Below are 12,500 nucleotides of genomic sequence, written 5' to 3'. Positions count from 1 at the left end.
GTTCAGCGCACATTCACTCAGCACTAACAACCGACGTTCAGCGCGCATTCACTCAGCACTAACACCGACGTTCAGTGCGCATTTACTCAGCACTAACACTGATGTTTAGTGCACCGTAAGAACAACAGATTGTTTGCTCAGCATTAACACAGAGCATCAACAATGCTGTGGGGCCTGCAGGAAAATGGTCTTAAGACCACAGAGCCCACAGCGAAGACCAATACAGATCTCTGAACAGTGACCGCAAATAGCGACAGCAACAGAACTGTAAGAGACATTAACACCGCATTCAAACTCTGAGCATCCATGCTGAACATTAGCAGCGCTGTATAAACACACTCAGACCGTACCCATGTGCCGGATGTGCTAGCGTTAGCAGCGCTGTATAAACGCACTCAGACCGTACCCATGTGCCGGATGTGCTAGCGTTAGCAGCGCTGTATAAACACACTCAGACCGTACCCATGTGCCGGATGTGCTAGCGTTAGCAGCGCTGTATAAACACACTCAGACCGTACCCATGTGCCGGACGTGCTAGCGTTAGCAGCGCTGTATAAACACACTCAGACCGTACCCATGTGCCGGATGTGCTAGCGTTAGCAGCGCTGTATAAACACACTCAGACCGTACCCATGTGCCGGATGTGCTAGCGTTAGCAGCGCTGTATAAACACACTCAGACCGTACCCATGTGCCGGATGTGCTAGCGTTAGCAGCGCTGTATAAACACACTCAGACCGTACCCATGTGCCGGATGTGCTAGCGTTAGCGGCGCTGTATAAACACACTCGGACCGTACCCATGTGCCGGATGTGCTAGCGTTAGCAGCGCTGCATAAACGCACTCAGACCGTACCCATGTGCCGGATGTGCTAGCATTAGCAGCGCTGTATAAACACACTCAGACCGTACCCATGTGCCGGATGTGCTAGCGTTAGCAGCGCTGCATAAACACACTCGGACCGTACCCATGTGCCGGATGTGCTAGCGTTAGCAGCGCTGTATAAACGCACTCAGACCGTACCCATGTGCCGGATGTGCTAGCGTTAGCAGCGCTGTATAAACACACTCGGACCGTACCCATGTGCCGGATGTGCTAGCGTTAGCAGCGCTGTATAAATACACTCAGACCGTACCCATGTGCCGGATGTGCTAGCGTTAGCAGCGCTGTATAAGCACACTCAGACCGTACCCATGTGCCGGATGTGCTAGCGTTAGCAGCGCTGTATAAACGCACTCAGACCGTACCCATGTGCCGGATGTGCTAGCGTTAGCAGCGCTGTATAAACACACTCAGACCGTACCCATGTGTCAGATGTGCTAGCGTTAGCAGCGCTGTATAAACACACTCGGACCGTACCCATGTGCCGGATGTGCTAGCGTTAGCAGCGCTGTATAAACACACTCGGACCGTACCCATGTGCCGGATGTGCTAGCGTTAGCAGCGCTGTATAAACACACTCAGACCGTACCCATGTGCCGGATGTGCTGGCCCACAGTCTTGCCCTTCAGCAGGGAGGTGACCCGCAGGCTGTTGTCCCAGTGGCCCCCGCTGAACAGCAGCTTCCCGTCGTGCGACACCACAAACAGCCGGGCCGTCACCTCCACCTCCGGGGAGAAAGGCCCGCCCAGGAAGCGCTGGGTCCTGCAGGGAGGGGAAAGATTAAGACTAAGGGTAACTACACCCCAAAAACCTGTCCAACTATTCATTATCTATACGCTGCTGTAAAAAAAAACACTACACATTCTTTTGAGGCAGTCTACATTTTGTTCTGATTTCATTCCAGTACAATCACAGAGTGGACCACTTATCCAGGGTGACACAAGTGGGGAACAGTGTTAGTCTCAGGGCTACAGAGGCGTCAAATCACCAAGAAGGCACAGCAGGCCCATTTATAATCGGTAAGCGTGAAGACAACAACGAAGAAACCGACAAGTGGGGGGGGTTGGGTCAGGCACCTAGAGGTCACAGAATGGAGAGGGGGGTTGGATCAGGCACCTAGAGGTCACAGAATGGAGAGGGGGGTTGGATCAGGCACCTAGAGGTCACAGAATGGAGAGGTCTGGCTGGTGTGTGCCAGCTACAGCAACTACTGTGCCCCACTGCACCCCTACTTTACAGCCTCAGTGTCCACACTGCCGTAGCTGCTGAGCGCGTGCCAGAGGTGCTGTCCCTGCTGCTGGACAGGCGGAGACTCACTTGGGACTGGCCACGGTGGGGTCCTTGATGAAGGTGAAGTAGTTGGAGATGTTCTTGTCGTAGGGGAGCCAGGCGTGCATCCCCATCAGCCCATTCTGACTCAGAGTCACCTGGGGAGCGCAGCAAGAGGCCTTACATCACAAATCGCACGCCGGCCAATCACAGGGATTTACCCCACACCGGGCCAGTCAGAGACCTACATATGTTAAATCAATGAACCGGTAGCCCGAAGGTAGCAGATCTGAATCCATTTGACTATATGAAACTATGGCGGCAGTGTAGCACAGTGGGTAAGGAACTGGGCTTGTAACCGAAAGGTCGCAGGTTCGATTCCCGGGTAGGACACTGCCGTTGTACCCTTGAGCAAGGTACTTAACCGAAATTGCTTCAGTATATATCCAGCTGTATAAATGGATACAATGTAAAACGCTATGTAAAAGTTGTGTAAGTCGCTCTGGATAAGAGCGTCTGCTAAATGCCTGTAATGTAATGTAATGTAATAACCCGTTACGCTACAGTGGCCAAGGGCGTCTGTCATCATACTGAGAAACGGTACAGTGGAACAGGCAGGAGGGTAGCAGACTCACCAGCGTGTCGGGGCTGCCCTGGCTGATGAAGGAGTGGGACTGGTTCTTGGGAACCACGGCCTTGACCAGGGGCACATTGTCACTGATGCCCTGGAACAGAACGCTTTAATTCAGCTTATCATGTGATTTAGGAAGCAAGGGACTTGTGTGTCGCGTCAACCAAACAACACCAAAACCGAAGACCACGCTTTATCAGCCGACGGCAAAGCCCGGAACCGCACCTCCACGAAGAAGGACTTGAGCTCGGTCAGGTGCTCGAAGATGCTGAGGGGGCAGGCGTCGAGCCTCGTCTTCCTCTTCTCCACCTCCTCCAGCGAGAGACGCGCCGGGTGGGGCTCCTGATGGAGGTACAGCGTCAGACACCTACACGACAGGTTACCGTCCCGCACGCTAAAGAACACGTTTAAAACGGCGTGGAAAGGTCTATTTCAGGACGGAGTGTGGCACAGTGGGTAAGGAACTGCGCTTGTAACCGAAAGGTCGCAGGTTCGATTCCCGGGTAAGGACACTGCCGTTGTACCCTTGAGCAAGGTACTTAACCTGCATTGCTTCAGTATATATCCAGCTGTATAAATGGATACAATGTAAAATGCTATGTAAAAGTTGTGTAAGTCGCTCTGGATAAGAGCGTCTGCTAAATGCCTGTAATGTAATGTAATGTAATTTCACATTCGCTCATATCTTCATTTAAAACTGACCTTAAGGATGAAAGCTGAAATGCGGTGGCTGTTTCACGCACACTCTAATCAGGCATATCAATTGGGGCGCTCCCATTTGGGGCAGTGTACCTTGAGCAGCTGGCAGGGTGTCTGTCCGAAATTACTGATCATCCCCTCCACTGCCTTGCGCTCCTTCTCGTCCGTGATGGCGTCCAGGTCCACCGCACCTGCAGGGAAGCAACCAAACACAGAGAGCAAGAGATCAGAGCACAGCATTCTGGGATAGCAAGGTGTGCACCATAGCGGAAGAAGAAATTACAGGAGCCACGTGTAGTAGTGTCTGTACCTTCATACGTGGAGTAGTGTCTGTACCTTCATATGTGCAGTAGTGTCTGTACTTTCATACGTGCAGTAGTGTCTGTACTTTCATATGTGCAGTAGTGTCTGTACCTTCATACTTGGAGTAGTGTCTGTAGTGTCTGTACCTTCATATGCACAGTAGTGTCTGTACTTTCATACGTGCAGTAGTGTCTGTACTTTCATATGTGCAGTAGTGTCTGTACCTTCATACGTGCAGTAGTGTCTGTACCTTCATATGTGCAGTAGTGTCTGTAGTGTCAGTACCTTCATATGTGCAGTAATGTCAGTAGTGTCTGTACCTTCATACGTGCAGTAGTGTCTGTACTTTCATATGTGCAGTAGTGTCTGTACCTTCATATGTGCAGTAGTGTCTGTACCTTCATATGTGCAGTAGTAGTGACTGTAATGTATGTAATGCCTGTACCTTCATATGTGCAGTAGTGTCTGTAGTGTCAGTACCTTCATACGTGCAGTAGTGTCTGTACCTTCATATGTGCAGTAGTGTCTGTAATGTCTGTAGTGTCAGTACCTTCACATGTGCAGTAGTGCCTGTAATGTCTGTAGTGTCTGTACCTTCATATGTGCAGTATTGTCAGTAGTGTCTGTAGTGTCAGTACCTTCATATGTGCAGTAGTGTCTGTAATGTCTGTAGTGTCTGTACCTTCATATGTGCAGTATTGCCAGTCGTGTCTGTAGCGTCAGTACCTTCATACGTGCAGTAGTAGAAGACGTTGAGGGCCTCCACAGCTGCAGGGCCTCGCTGTTTGTAGCCGAAGATCAGATCGATCCACTCGTGCAGGTGGGCGGACACATACTCAGACTCCTGTTACACAACACAGGGACAGCACAGTAACTTAATGAGGGTATGCAGGTAGGCCAGGCGAACACACTGTGTATAGAGAGTATGCAGGTAGGCCAGGTGAACACACTGTGTATAGAGTATGCAGGCAGGCCAGGTGAACACACTGTGTATAGAGAGTATGCAGGTAGGCCAGGTGAGCACACTGTGTATAGAGGGTATGCAGGTAGGCCAGGCGAACACACTGTGTATAGAGGGTATGCAGGTAGGCCAGGTGAACACACTGTGTATAGAGAGTATGCAGGTAGGCCAGGTGAGCACACTGTGTATAGAGAGTATGCAGGTAGGCCAGGTGAACACACTGTGTATAGAGGGTATGCAGGTAGGCCAGGTGAACACACTGTGTATAGAGGTTATGCAGGTAGGCCAGGTGAACACACTGTGTATAGAGAGTATGCAGGTCGGCCAGGCGAGCACACTGTGTATAGAGAGTATGCAGGTAGGCCAGGCGAACACACTGTGTATAGAGGTTATGCAGGTAGGCCAGGTGAACACACTGTGTATAGAGAGTATGCAGGTAGGCCAGGCGAGCACACTGTGTATAGAGAGTATGCAGGTAGGCCAGGCGAACACTGTGTATAGAGAGTATGCAGGTAGGCCAGGTGAACACACTGTGTATAGAGGGTATACAGGTAGGCCAGCTGAACACACTGTTTTGAGAGTATGCAGGTAGGCCAGGAGAACACGTTTGTAAGCAGGTAGATAAACAGGCTGGATGGTGAACCTGTAAGTAGGCCAGCGCTCATAAAGCTGATACTCAGGGGTAGAGCACAGACAGTAGAAGGCCTCCCCAGGCTGAGTAAGACTGAGCTGCATCTCACCAGGGCCTTCCTGTGCTTGTAGATGAAGTCCTCGGGGGACTTGGCCCATTTGGGAAGGATGACGTCATCGACCCTCTCCTTGGACATCTGCAGGCGGCCCAGGTCGAACCCTGCGGGAAGAGGGAGGAAGACCATTCTGTAAGAGACTCTAGAGCGTCTGCGGGATGAATGCACCGAAGAGGAAGAGGAGGGGGAGCGTGATAGAGGGATGCCAGGCCTCAGGGAGACAGGCGTCTGCTGGGCGTGTCACTGCAGTGTCTTTATGGAGAGCAGAGGTAGACTGCACACCCAGTAAAAGTGATCACTGCACAGACCGCCCTGGTCGAAGTACTCACTGGGTATCCAGTCACACGGGCGTGCTAACCACAGCCAGCGGCACTGACGTACCGTTCTGGTTTTCCAGGAATTCTGGGAAATAGAAGAACTCCGGGATGAGCTCCTTCACGTCGTTGGGGTTGTCCATGAGGGTCTGCCAGGTGGCGGGAATGGAATGGAACTGGCGATCCGCGCAGTCGAACCTGCCGCTCTGCAGCTGGATGTGCAGCGAGGTGAAGGGCTCGACGCGGATCAGGTAGTGCATGACGCCGGCGGCGTTGGAGTAGTGCGTGCCGTAGTGGAACCGGTCGATGGTCCCCGTGGGGTCCTCAAAACTCTCATACCTGCAGGGGAGAGAGACAAGAGGCCCCATTACAAACACTTTACCTCACACACCAGGCTCAGATTGCCTCATGGCCCTTTCAACAGAAATACCAGCACATACCGAGTACAAGTAACACACACACAGACACACAGACAGATACACACACACAGACACACAGACAGACACACAGATAAACACAGACACACACACAGACAAGCAGACAGACAGACAGATACACACACACAGACACACAGACAGATAAACACAGACACACACACAGACAAACAGACAGACACACAGATAAACACAGACACACACACAGACAAACAGACAGACAAACAGACAGATACACACACACAGACACACACACAGACAAACAGACAGATACACACACACAGACAGACAGATACACACACACACACAGACAGACAGACACAGACACACACACAGACAGACAGATACACACACACACACAGACAGACACACACATACGCACACACACACAGACAGAGACAGACAGACAGACAGACAGACAGACAGACAGACACACACACACACACACACACACACACACACAGACAGACAGACAGATACACACACACACACACACACATACAGACAGACAGACAGACACACACATACGCACACACACACACACAGACAGACAGACACACACACATACAGACAGACAGACAGACACACACATGCACACACACACAGACAGACAGACAGACAGACACACACACACACACACACAGACAGACACACAGACAGACAGACAGACAGACAGACAGACACACACACACACACACACAGACAGACAGGCAGACACACAGACGGGCGTGCACACAGACACACACACACACACACACACACACACGGGTGAAGCAGAGAGCAGGTCAGGAGCACACACTTCTCTCTCACGGCTTTGGCGTTCCTCTCGTTGACGACGGCGATCGGTTTGGACAGGTCCCGGAACACCCGCGGGTCAGAGAGGTCCAGCTCCTCAGATGTGTAATCTGTCAAGATCCAGGGGAACTGCGCGCGCGCACACACACGCACACACACACAGACACACACACACACACACACACACACAGAAGAACAGTGCTGTTAATAACAGAATAAAGAAAGATCCCATCATAATTCCTCTAGTCATTTAGCAAACTGAATTTTTTCCACACAGCTGGGTATTTACAGAAGCAGCTCAAACTCTTCACTCACTGATGATCTACATCGGAATCAACTAAATGCTTTCCAACATATTCTCAGCCTCCCTTGCCATTCACAGCAAATCACAGTGCAGTTCCAACCGCAGCCAGAGGAGGGCGCCTACCACGGGATACTGCGACAGGTCGTTGTAGGTGCGTCCCGCGATAGTGTTGAGCTGAATGAGGTAGTCAAAGTTGGAAATCTCTCTGTTCACCCATTTCTGAGGAAGAGAGGGAGAATGAGTCAACAGGTGTGCTCCTCCGGGGGAAACAGTGAAATCTAACCCCTGACCCTCGACCTCTGACCCCTGACCCCTGATCCCTGACCTGGGTGAGTCCGGAGGCCTTGAGGAGCTCCTGTGGAGAGCGCGTCCCGTACAGGTTGAGAGAGCGCAGCAGCAGGATACGACTGTACACTTTGTTCCTCGCCTGTCAATCAAAACACAACCGTTAACACAGACCCCGCCCATCAAGCCACCTGCTCTGGGATGAGCGCATGTTAAATAAAGCTTTATGTAACAAAATAAAGGATAAAGGGAGGGAGCAGTGGGGGCCGCAGGGGGAAATCACCTCCTTCTTGAAGTTGAGGAAGTAGTTGGTCTGGTCGATGAGGAAGATCTCCAGGGCGGAGCGGCGCAGGTTGTACCTGCGCAGGTGAATCTCCCGGATCTGCGACAGCGGCCACTTAAAGTCGTAACCCACACCTGGGACCGACACACACAGTCACAACCCACATTTCAGACAAGGCAAACACAGCCATGCCCCATAACCAAGACCAAACAAACATGACCATCTCCCAGAACTGCAACTAGCCAAACAAAACCATGATCCACCACTGGGACCAAACAAACAAACAAACAAACGAAAAGGAATAAAGAGGATTGCTTTTGATAGGGACATCGTTTAGGGGGTACCAGTAAACGATGGTACCGATGTAAAAACAAACAAACAAACGAAAGGAATAAAGAGGATTGCTTTTGATAGGGACATCGTTTACGGGGTACCAGTAAACGATGGTACCGATGTAAAAACAAACAAACAAACGAAAGGAATAAAGAGGATTGCTTTTGATAGGGACATCGTTTAGGGGGCACCAGTAAACGATGGTACCGATGTAAAAACAAACAAACAAACGAAAGGAATAAAGAGGATTGCTTTTGATAGGGACATCGTTTAGGGGGCACCAGTAAACGATGGTACCGATGTGAAAACAAACAAACAAACGAAAGGAATAAAGAGGATTGCTTTTGATAGGGACATCGTTTAGGGGGTACCAGTAAACGATGGTACCGATGTAAAAACAAACAAACAAACGAAAGGAATAAAGAGGATTGCTTTTGATAGGGACATCGTTTACGGGGTACCAGTAAACGATGGTACCGATGTAAAAACAAACAAACAAACGAAAGGAATAAAGAGGATTGCTTTTGATAGGGACATCGTTTACGGGGTACCAGTAAACGATGGTACCGATGTAAAAACAAACAAACAAACGAAAGGAATAAAGAGGATTGCTTTTGATAGGGACATCGTTTAGGGGGTACCAGTAAACGATGGTACCGATGTAAAAACAAACAAACAAACGAAAGGAATAAAGAGGATTGCTTTTGATAGGGACATCGTTTAGGGGGTACCAGTAAACGATGGTACCGATGTAAAAACAAACAAACAAACGAAAGGAATAAAGAGGATTGCTTTTCATAGGGACATCGTTTAGGGGGTTACCAGTACACAGCAGCACCCCAGAGCCCCCCAAGCTAGCCCCGCCCTCGTACCCTCCTCCTTCTCGGCGCCGCCGTCGTAGAAGTAGATGTGCTGTGTGGTGAGCTCCAGCCGGCCGGGGCTGACGTCCATCACCGTCACCAGCTCGCAGTCCTCCGACATGACCAGCTTCTCCCGCTGCCCCGCCTCCTCCGCCTCGCTCCTGAAGCGGACGGACGGACGGACAGACAGAGGCAGGCAGACGGAAGGACAAATTGACAAGAGACAGACAGGACAGATGGATGGGTGGGCGGACAGACGGATGGATGGACAGACAGACAGAGACAGACAGACGGAAGGACAAATTGACAAGAGACAGACAGACAGATGGATGGACAGACAGACAGACAGAGAACAGAACAGATGGAAGGACAAATTGACAAGAGACAGACAGGACAGATGGATGGGTGGGCGGACAGACGGATGGATGGACAGACAGACGGATGGACAGACAGACAGACAGACGGATGGAGGGACAGACAGAGACAGAACAGACGCGTTAGCCCTCACAGTGCGCAGCGCTGCAGCAGGTGGATTCGCCCCACACAAAGGCACATTTCGGAGGGGAGCCCCCTGGGGGGGGAGGGGTAAAGCTGCTGACACACTCACAGGCTGTTGCCCCCGCCGGGGTCGTCCTCGGGCAGCTCCAGCGTGTCCTCCTCCAGGTCGCTCACCTTGGCCTGCTTCACCGCCTCCAGCAGCAGGGCCCGGGAGCAGTCCTGCTGCTGCTGCACGCCTGTGGGGGGGGGGGGGGGGTCGGTGTGGAGTGGAGAGGACGGAGTGTAGCACAGTGGGTAAGGAACTGGGCTTGTAACCGAAAGGTCGTAGGTTTGATTATCGGGTAAGGACACTGCCGTTGTACCCTTGAGCAAGGTACTTAACCTGCACTGCTTCAGTATATATCCAGCTGTATAAATGGATACAATGTAAAAATGCTATGTAAAAGTTGTGTAAGTCGCTCTGGATAAGAGCGTCTGCTAAATGCCTGTAATGTAATGTAATGTAATGTAATGGGGTGGCAAGCAGGGTTTTAGGCCTGGTTTTTTTGCCCTGATAGCGGTTTTTGTGTTTGACTCAGTTGACTGAGCCGTACAGGTGCAGCAGACGGCACCGGACGAACGCGGAGACGAGCGCAGCGTTAGCGCAGGGTTAGCGCAGGGTTAGCGCAGGGCTCTCACCCAGGTTGTCCCTCAGGGCGCTGGCCTCGGCGTGCGGGTCGAAGTTGTGGTTGCGCACCAGCTTGAGGCGCATGCGCGAGTAGTTCTCCGCGCTGGAGACGCGCCAGTGCATCTCACCCTGCTGCCTGCGACACACACACACACACACACACACACGCGCTGAGTCCTCCGCTATCCCACAATCCCACACCAAAAAAAATTCCACCTTTTCCCACTCTAGGTGAAGTGTTTTTTTCAATGCACAAGCCTATCTCCCCACACACTTCTGAGCAGGTGGCCAATCAGTGTCCAGCCACTGTAAAATTCCACCTTTTCCACTCTAAGTGAAGTGCTTTTCAATGCACAAGCCTATCTCCCCACACACTTCTGAGCAGGTGGCCCAATCAGGGTCCAGCCACCACAGCAGTGTGGACAGAGAGCAGAATGCCCTGGACCAGAGGTCCCCATGACCAGCCGTGAACACAGCAACCAGTTTAGACCCACGGTGAGATTCAGTTAATTTGCGAAATCAACCGCTTTTGGTGTATACGGAGAACAGCAGAGGATCCAGTACGACCTAGCTCAGGAGGTAAGAGCGGTTTGTCTGGCAGTCGGAGGGTTGCCGGTTCGATCCCCCGCCCTGGGGCGTGTCGAAAGTGTCCCTGAGCGAGACACCTAACCCCTAACTGCTCTCAATGGCAGCCTTTCACCGTTGGTGTGTGAATGTGTGTGTGTGTGTGTGAATGGGTGAGTGAGTCATCAATTGTAAAGCGCTTTGGATAAAAGCGTTATACAAATGCAGTCCATTTATCATTTGCTTAGTAACAATGAAATCAACTTAGTGGTTGAAAACAATGAAAATAGCAATGTGCTTAGTAACAATGAAGTCAACAGTGTGCTTAGTAACAATGAAAGCAGAATACTCTGGTAACTGTTCCCAGCCACTCCTGTCCTACACGCACTGCGTGACTGAGGTGGACTCCTGTATGATGCTGTTTGTTTTTCAGGGGCCCCGGCCCGTATCCCGCGGTTACCTGTCAGCCCAGGGGCCCCTCTCGCACACCAGGCTGCGCCGCGCTGCCTTCCACTGCCTGAGGACGGCGCTGTGCTGGCTGTGCAGCTGCTTCAGCATGCTGTTGTAGCGCAGGTTCTCCTGGCGGCCGCGCCGGGAGTAGGGCTCCAGAAACTGCTCCTGAGGGAGGGGCCAAGGAGGGGGAGGGGAGGGGAGGGGCAAAGAACAGGAACTCAGAGACAGTCCTTAAAACCTACGCAAGCCTCTCCACTACACTCTCCTGTGCGCAGGTTAGAGGGCCAGCTCTCTCTCTCCTGTGCGCAGGTTAGAGGGCCAGCTCTCTCTCTCCTGTGCGCAGGTTAGAGGGCCAGCTCTCTCTCTCTCCTGTGCGCAGGTTAGAGGGCCAGCTCTCTCTCTCCTGTGCGCAGGTTAGAGAGGCAGCTCTCTCTCTCCTGTACGCAGGTTAGAGGGCCAGCTCTCTCTCTCCTGTGCGCAGGTCAGAGGGCCAGCTCTCTCTCTCCTGTGCGCAGGTTAGAGGGCCAGCTCTCTCTCTCCTGTGCGCAGGTTAGAGGGCCAGCTCTCTCTCTCTCCTGTACGCAGGTTAGAGGGCCAGCTCTCTTTCTCCTGTGCGCAGGTTAGAGGGCCAGCTCTCTCTCTCCTGTGCGCAGGTTAGAGGGCCAGCTCTCTCTCTCCTGTGCGCAGGTTAGAGGGCCAGCTCTCTCTCTCCTGTGCGCAGGTTAGAGGGCCAGCTCTCTCTCTCCTGTGCGCAGGTTAGAGGGCCAGCTCTCTCTCTCCTGTGCGCAGGTTAGAGAGGCAGCTCTCTCTCTCCTGTGCGCAGGTTAGAGGGCCAGCTCTCTCTCTCCTGTGCGCAGGTTAGAGGGCCAGCTCTCTCTCTCCTGTGCGCAGGTTAGAGGGCCAGCTCTCTCTCTCTCCTGTGCGCAGGTTAGAGGGCCAGCTCTCTCTCTCCTGTGCGCAGGTCAGAGGGCCAGCTCTCTCTCTCTCCTGTGCGCAGGTTAGAGGGCCAGCTCTCTCTCTCCTGTGCGCAGGTCAGAGGGCCAGCTCTCTCTCTCCTGTACGCAGGTTAGAGGGCCAGCTCTCTCTCTCCTGTGCGCAGGTTAGAGGGCCAGCTCTCTCTCTCCTGTGCGCAGGTTAGAGGGCCAGCTCTCTCTCTCCTGTGCGCAGGTTAGAGGGCCAGCTCTCTCTCTCCTGTGCGCAGGTTAGAGGGCCAGCTCTCT

At 52.3% G+C, this 12,500-nt stretch overlaps 1 protein-coding gene across 6 annotated transcripts in view; it reads right to left on the bottom strand.

The window, feature by feature from the left end:
• Positions 1-12,500, bottom strand: part of nbeal1 (neurobeachin-like 1) — a 60,027-nt gene that overhangs the window by 5,299 nt on the left and 42,228 nt on the right. For all 6 annotated transcript variants that reach the window (XM_035394095.1, XM_035394096.1, XM_035394099.1 and 3 more), the window contains 16 exons: positions 11,288-11,445; positions 10,275-10,399; positions 9,706-9,832; positions 9,111-9,259; positions 7,906-8,039; positions 7,663-7,764; positions 7,461-7,556; positions 7,038-7,162; positions 5,872-6,143; positions 5,485-5,594; positions 4,510-4,627; positions 3,574-3,671; positions 3,007-3,123; positions 2,786-2,875; positions 2,199-2,308; positions 1,471-1,643 (listed from right to left, as the gene is read on the bottom strand). In XM_035394095.1, the coding sequence (XP_035249986.1) occupies positions 1,471-1,643; positions 2,199-2,308; positions 2,786-2,875; positions 3,007-3,123; positions 3,574-3,671; positions 4,510-4,627; positions 5,485-5,594; positions 5,872-6,143; positions 7,038-7,162; positions 7,461-7,556; positions 7,663-7,764; positions 7,906-8,039; positions 9,111-9,259; positions 9,706-9,832; positions 10,275-10,399; positions 11,288-11,445 (2,104 nt within the window). The remainder of the gene's footprint in view (positions 1-1,470; positions 1,644-2,198; positions 2,309-2,785; positions 2,876-3,006; positions 3,124-3,573; positions 3,672-4,509; positions 4,628-5,484; positions 5,595-5,871; positions 6,144-7,037; positions 7,163-7,460; positions 7,557-7,662; positions 7,765-7,905; positions 8,040-9,110; positions 9,260-9,705; positions 9,833-10,274; positions 10,400-11,287; positions 11,446-12,500) is intronic.

This window comes from Anguilla anguilla, chromosome 15 (genome assembly GCF_013347855.1).
Source record: "Anguilla anguilla isolate fAngAng1 chromosome 15, fAngAng1.pri, whole genome shotgun sequence".
Classification (NCBI taxonomy): Eukaryota; Metazoa; Chordata; class Actinopteri; order Anguilliformes; family Anguillidae; genus Anguilla; species Anguilla anguilla.
This window is presented reverse-complemented; position numbering and strand designations above follow the sequence as displayed.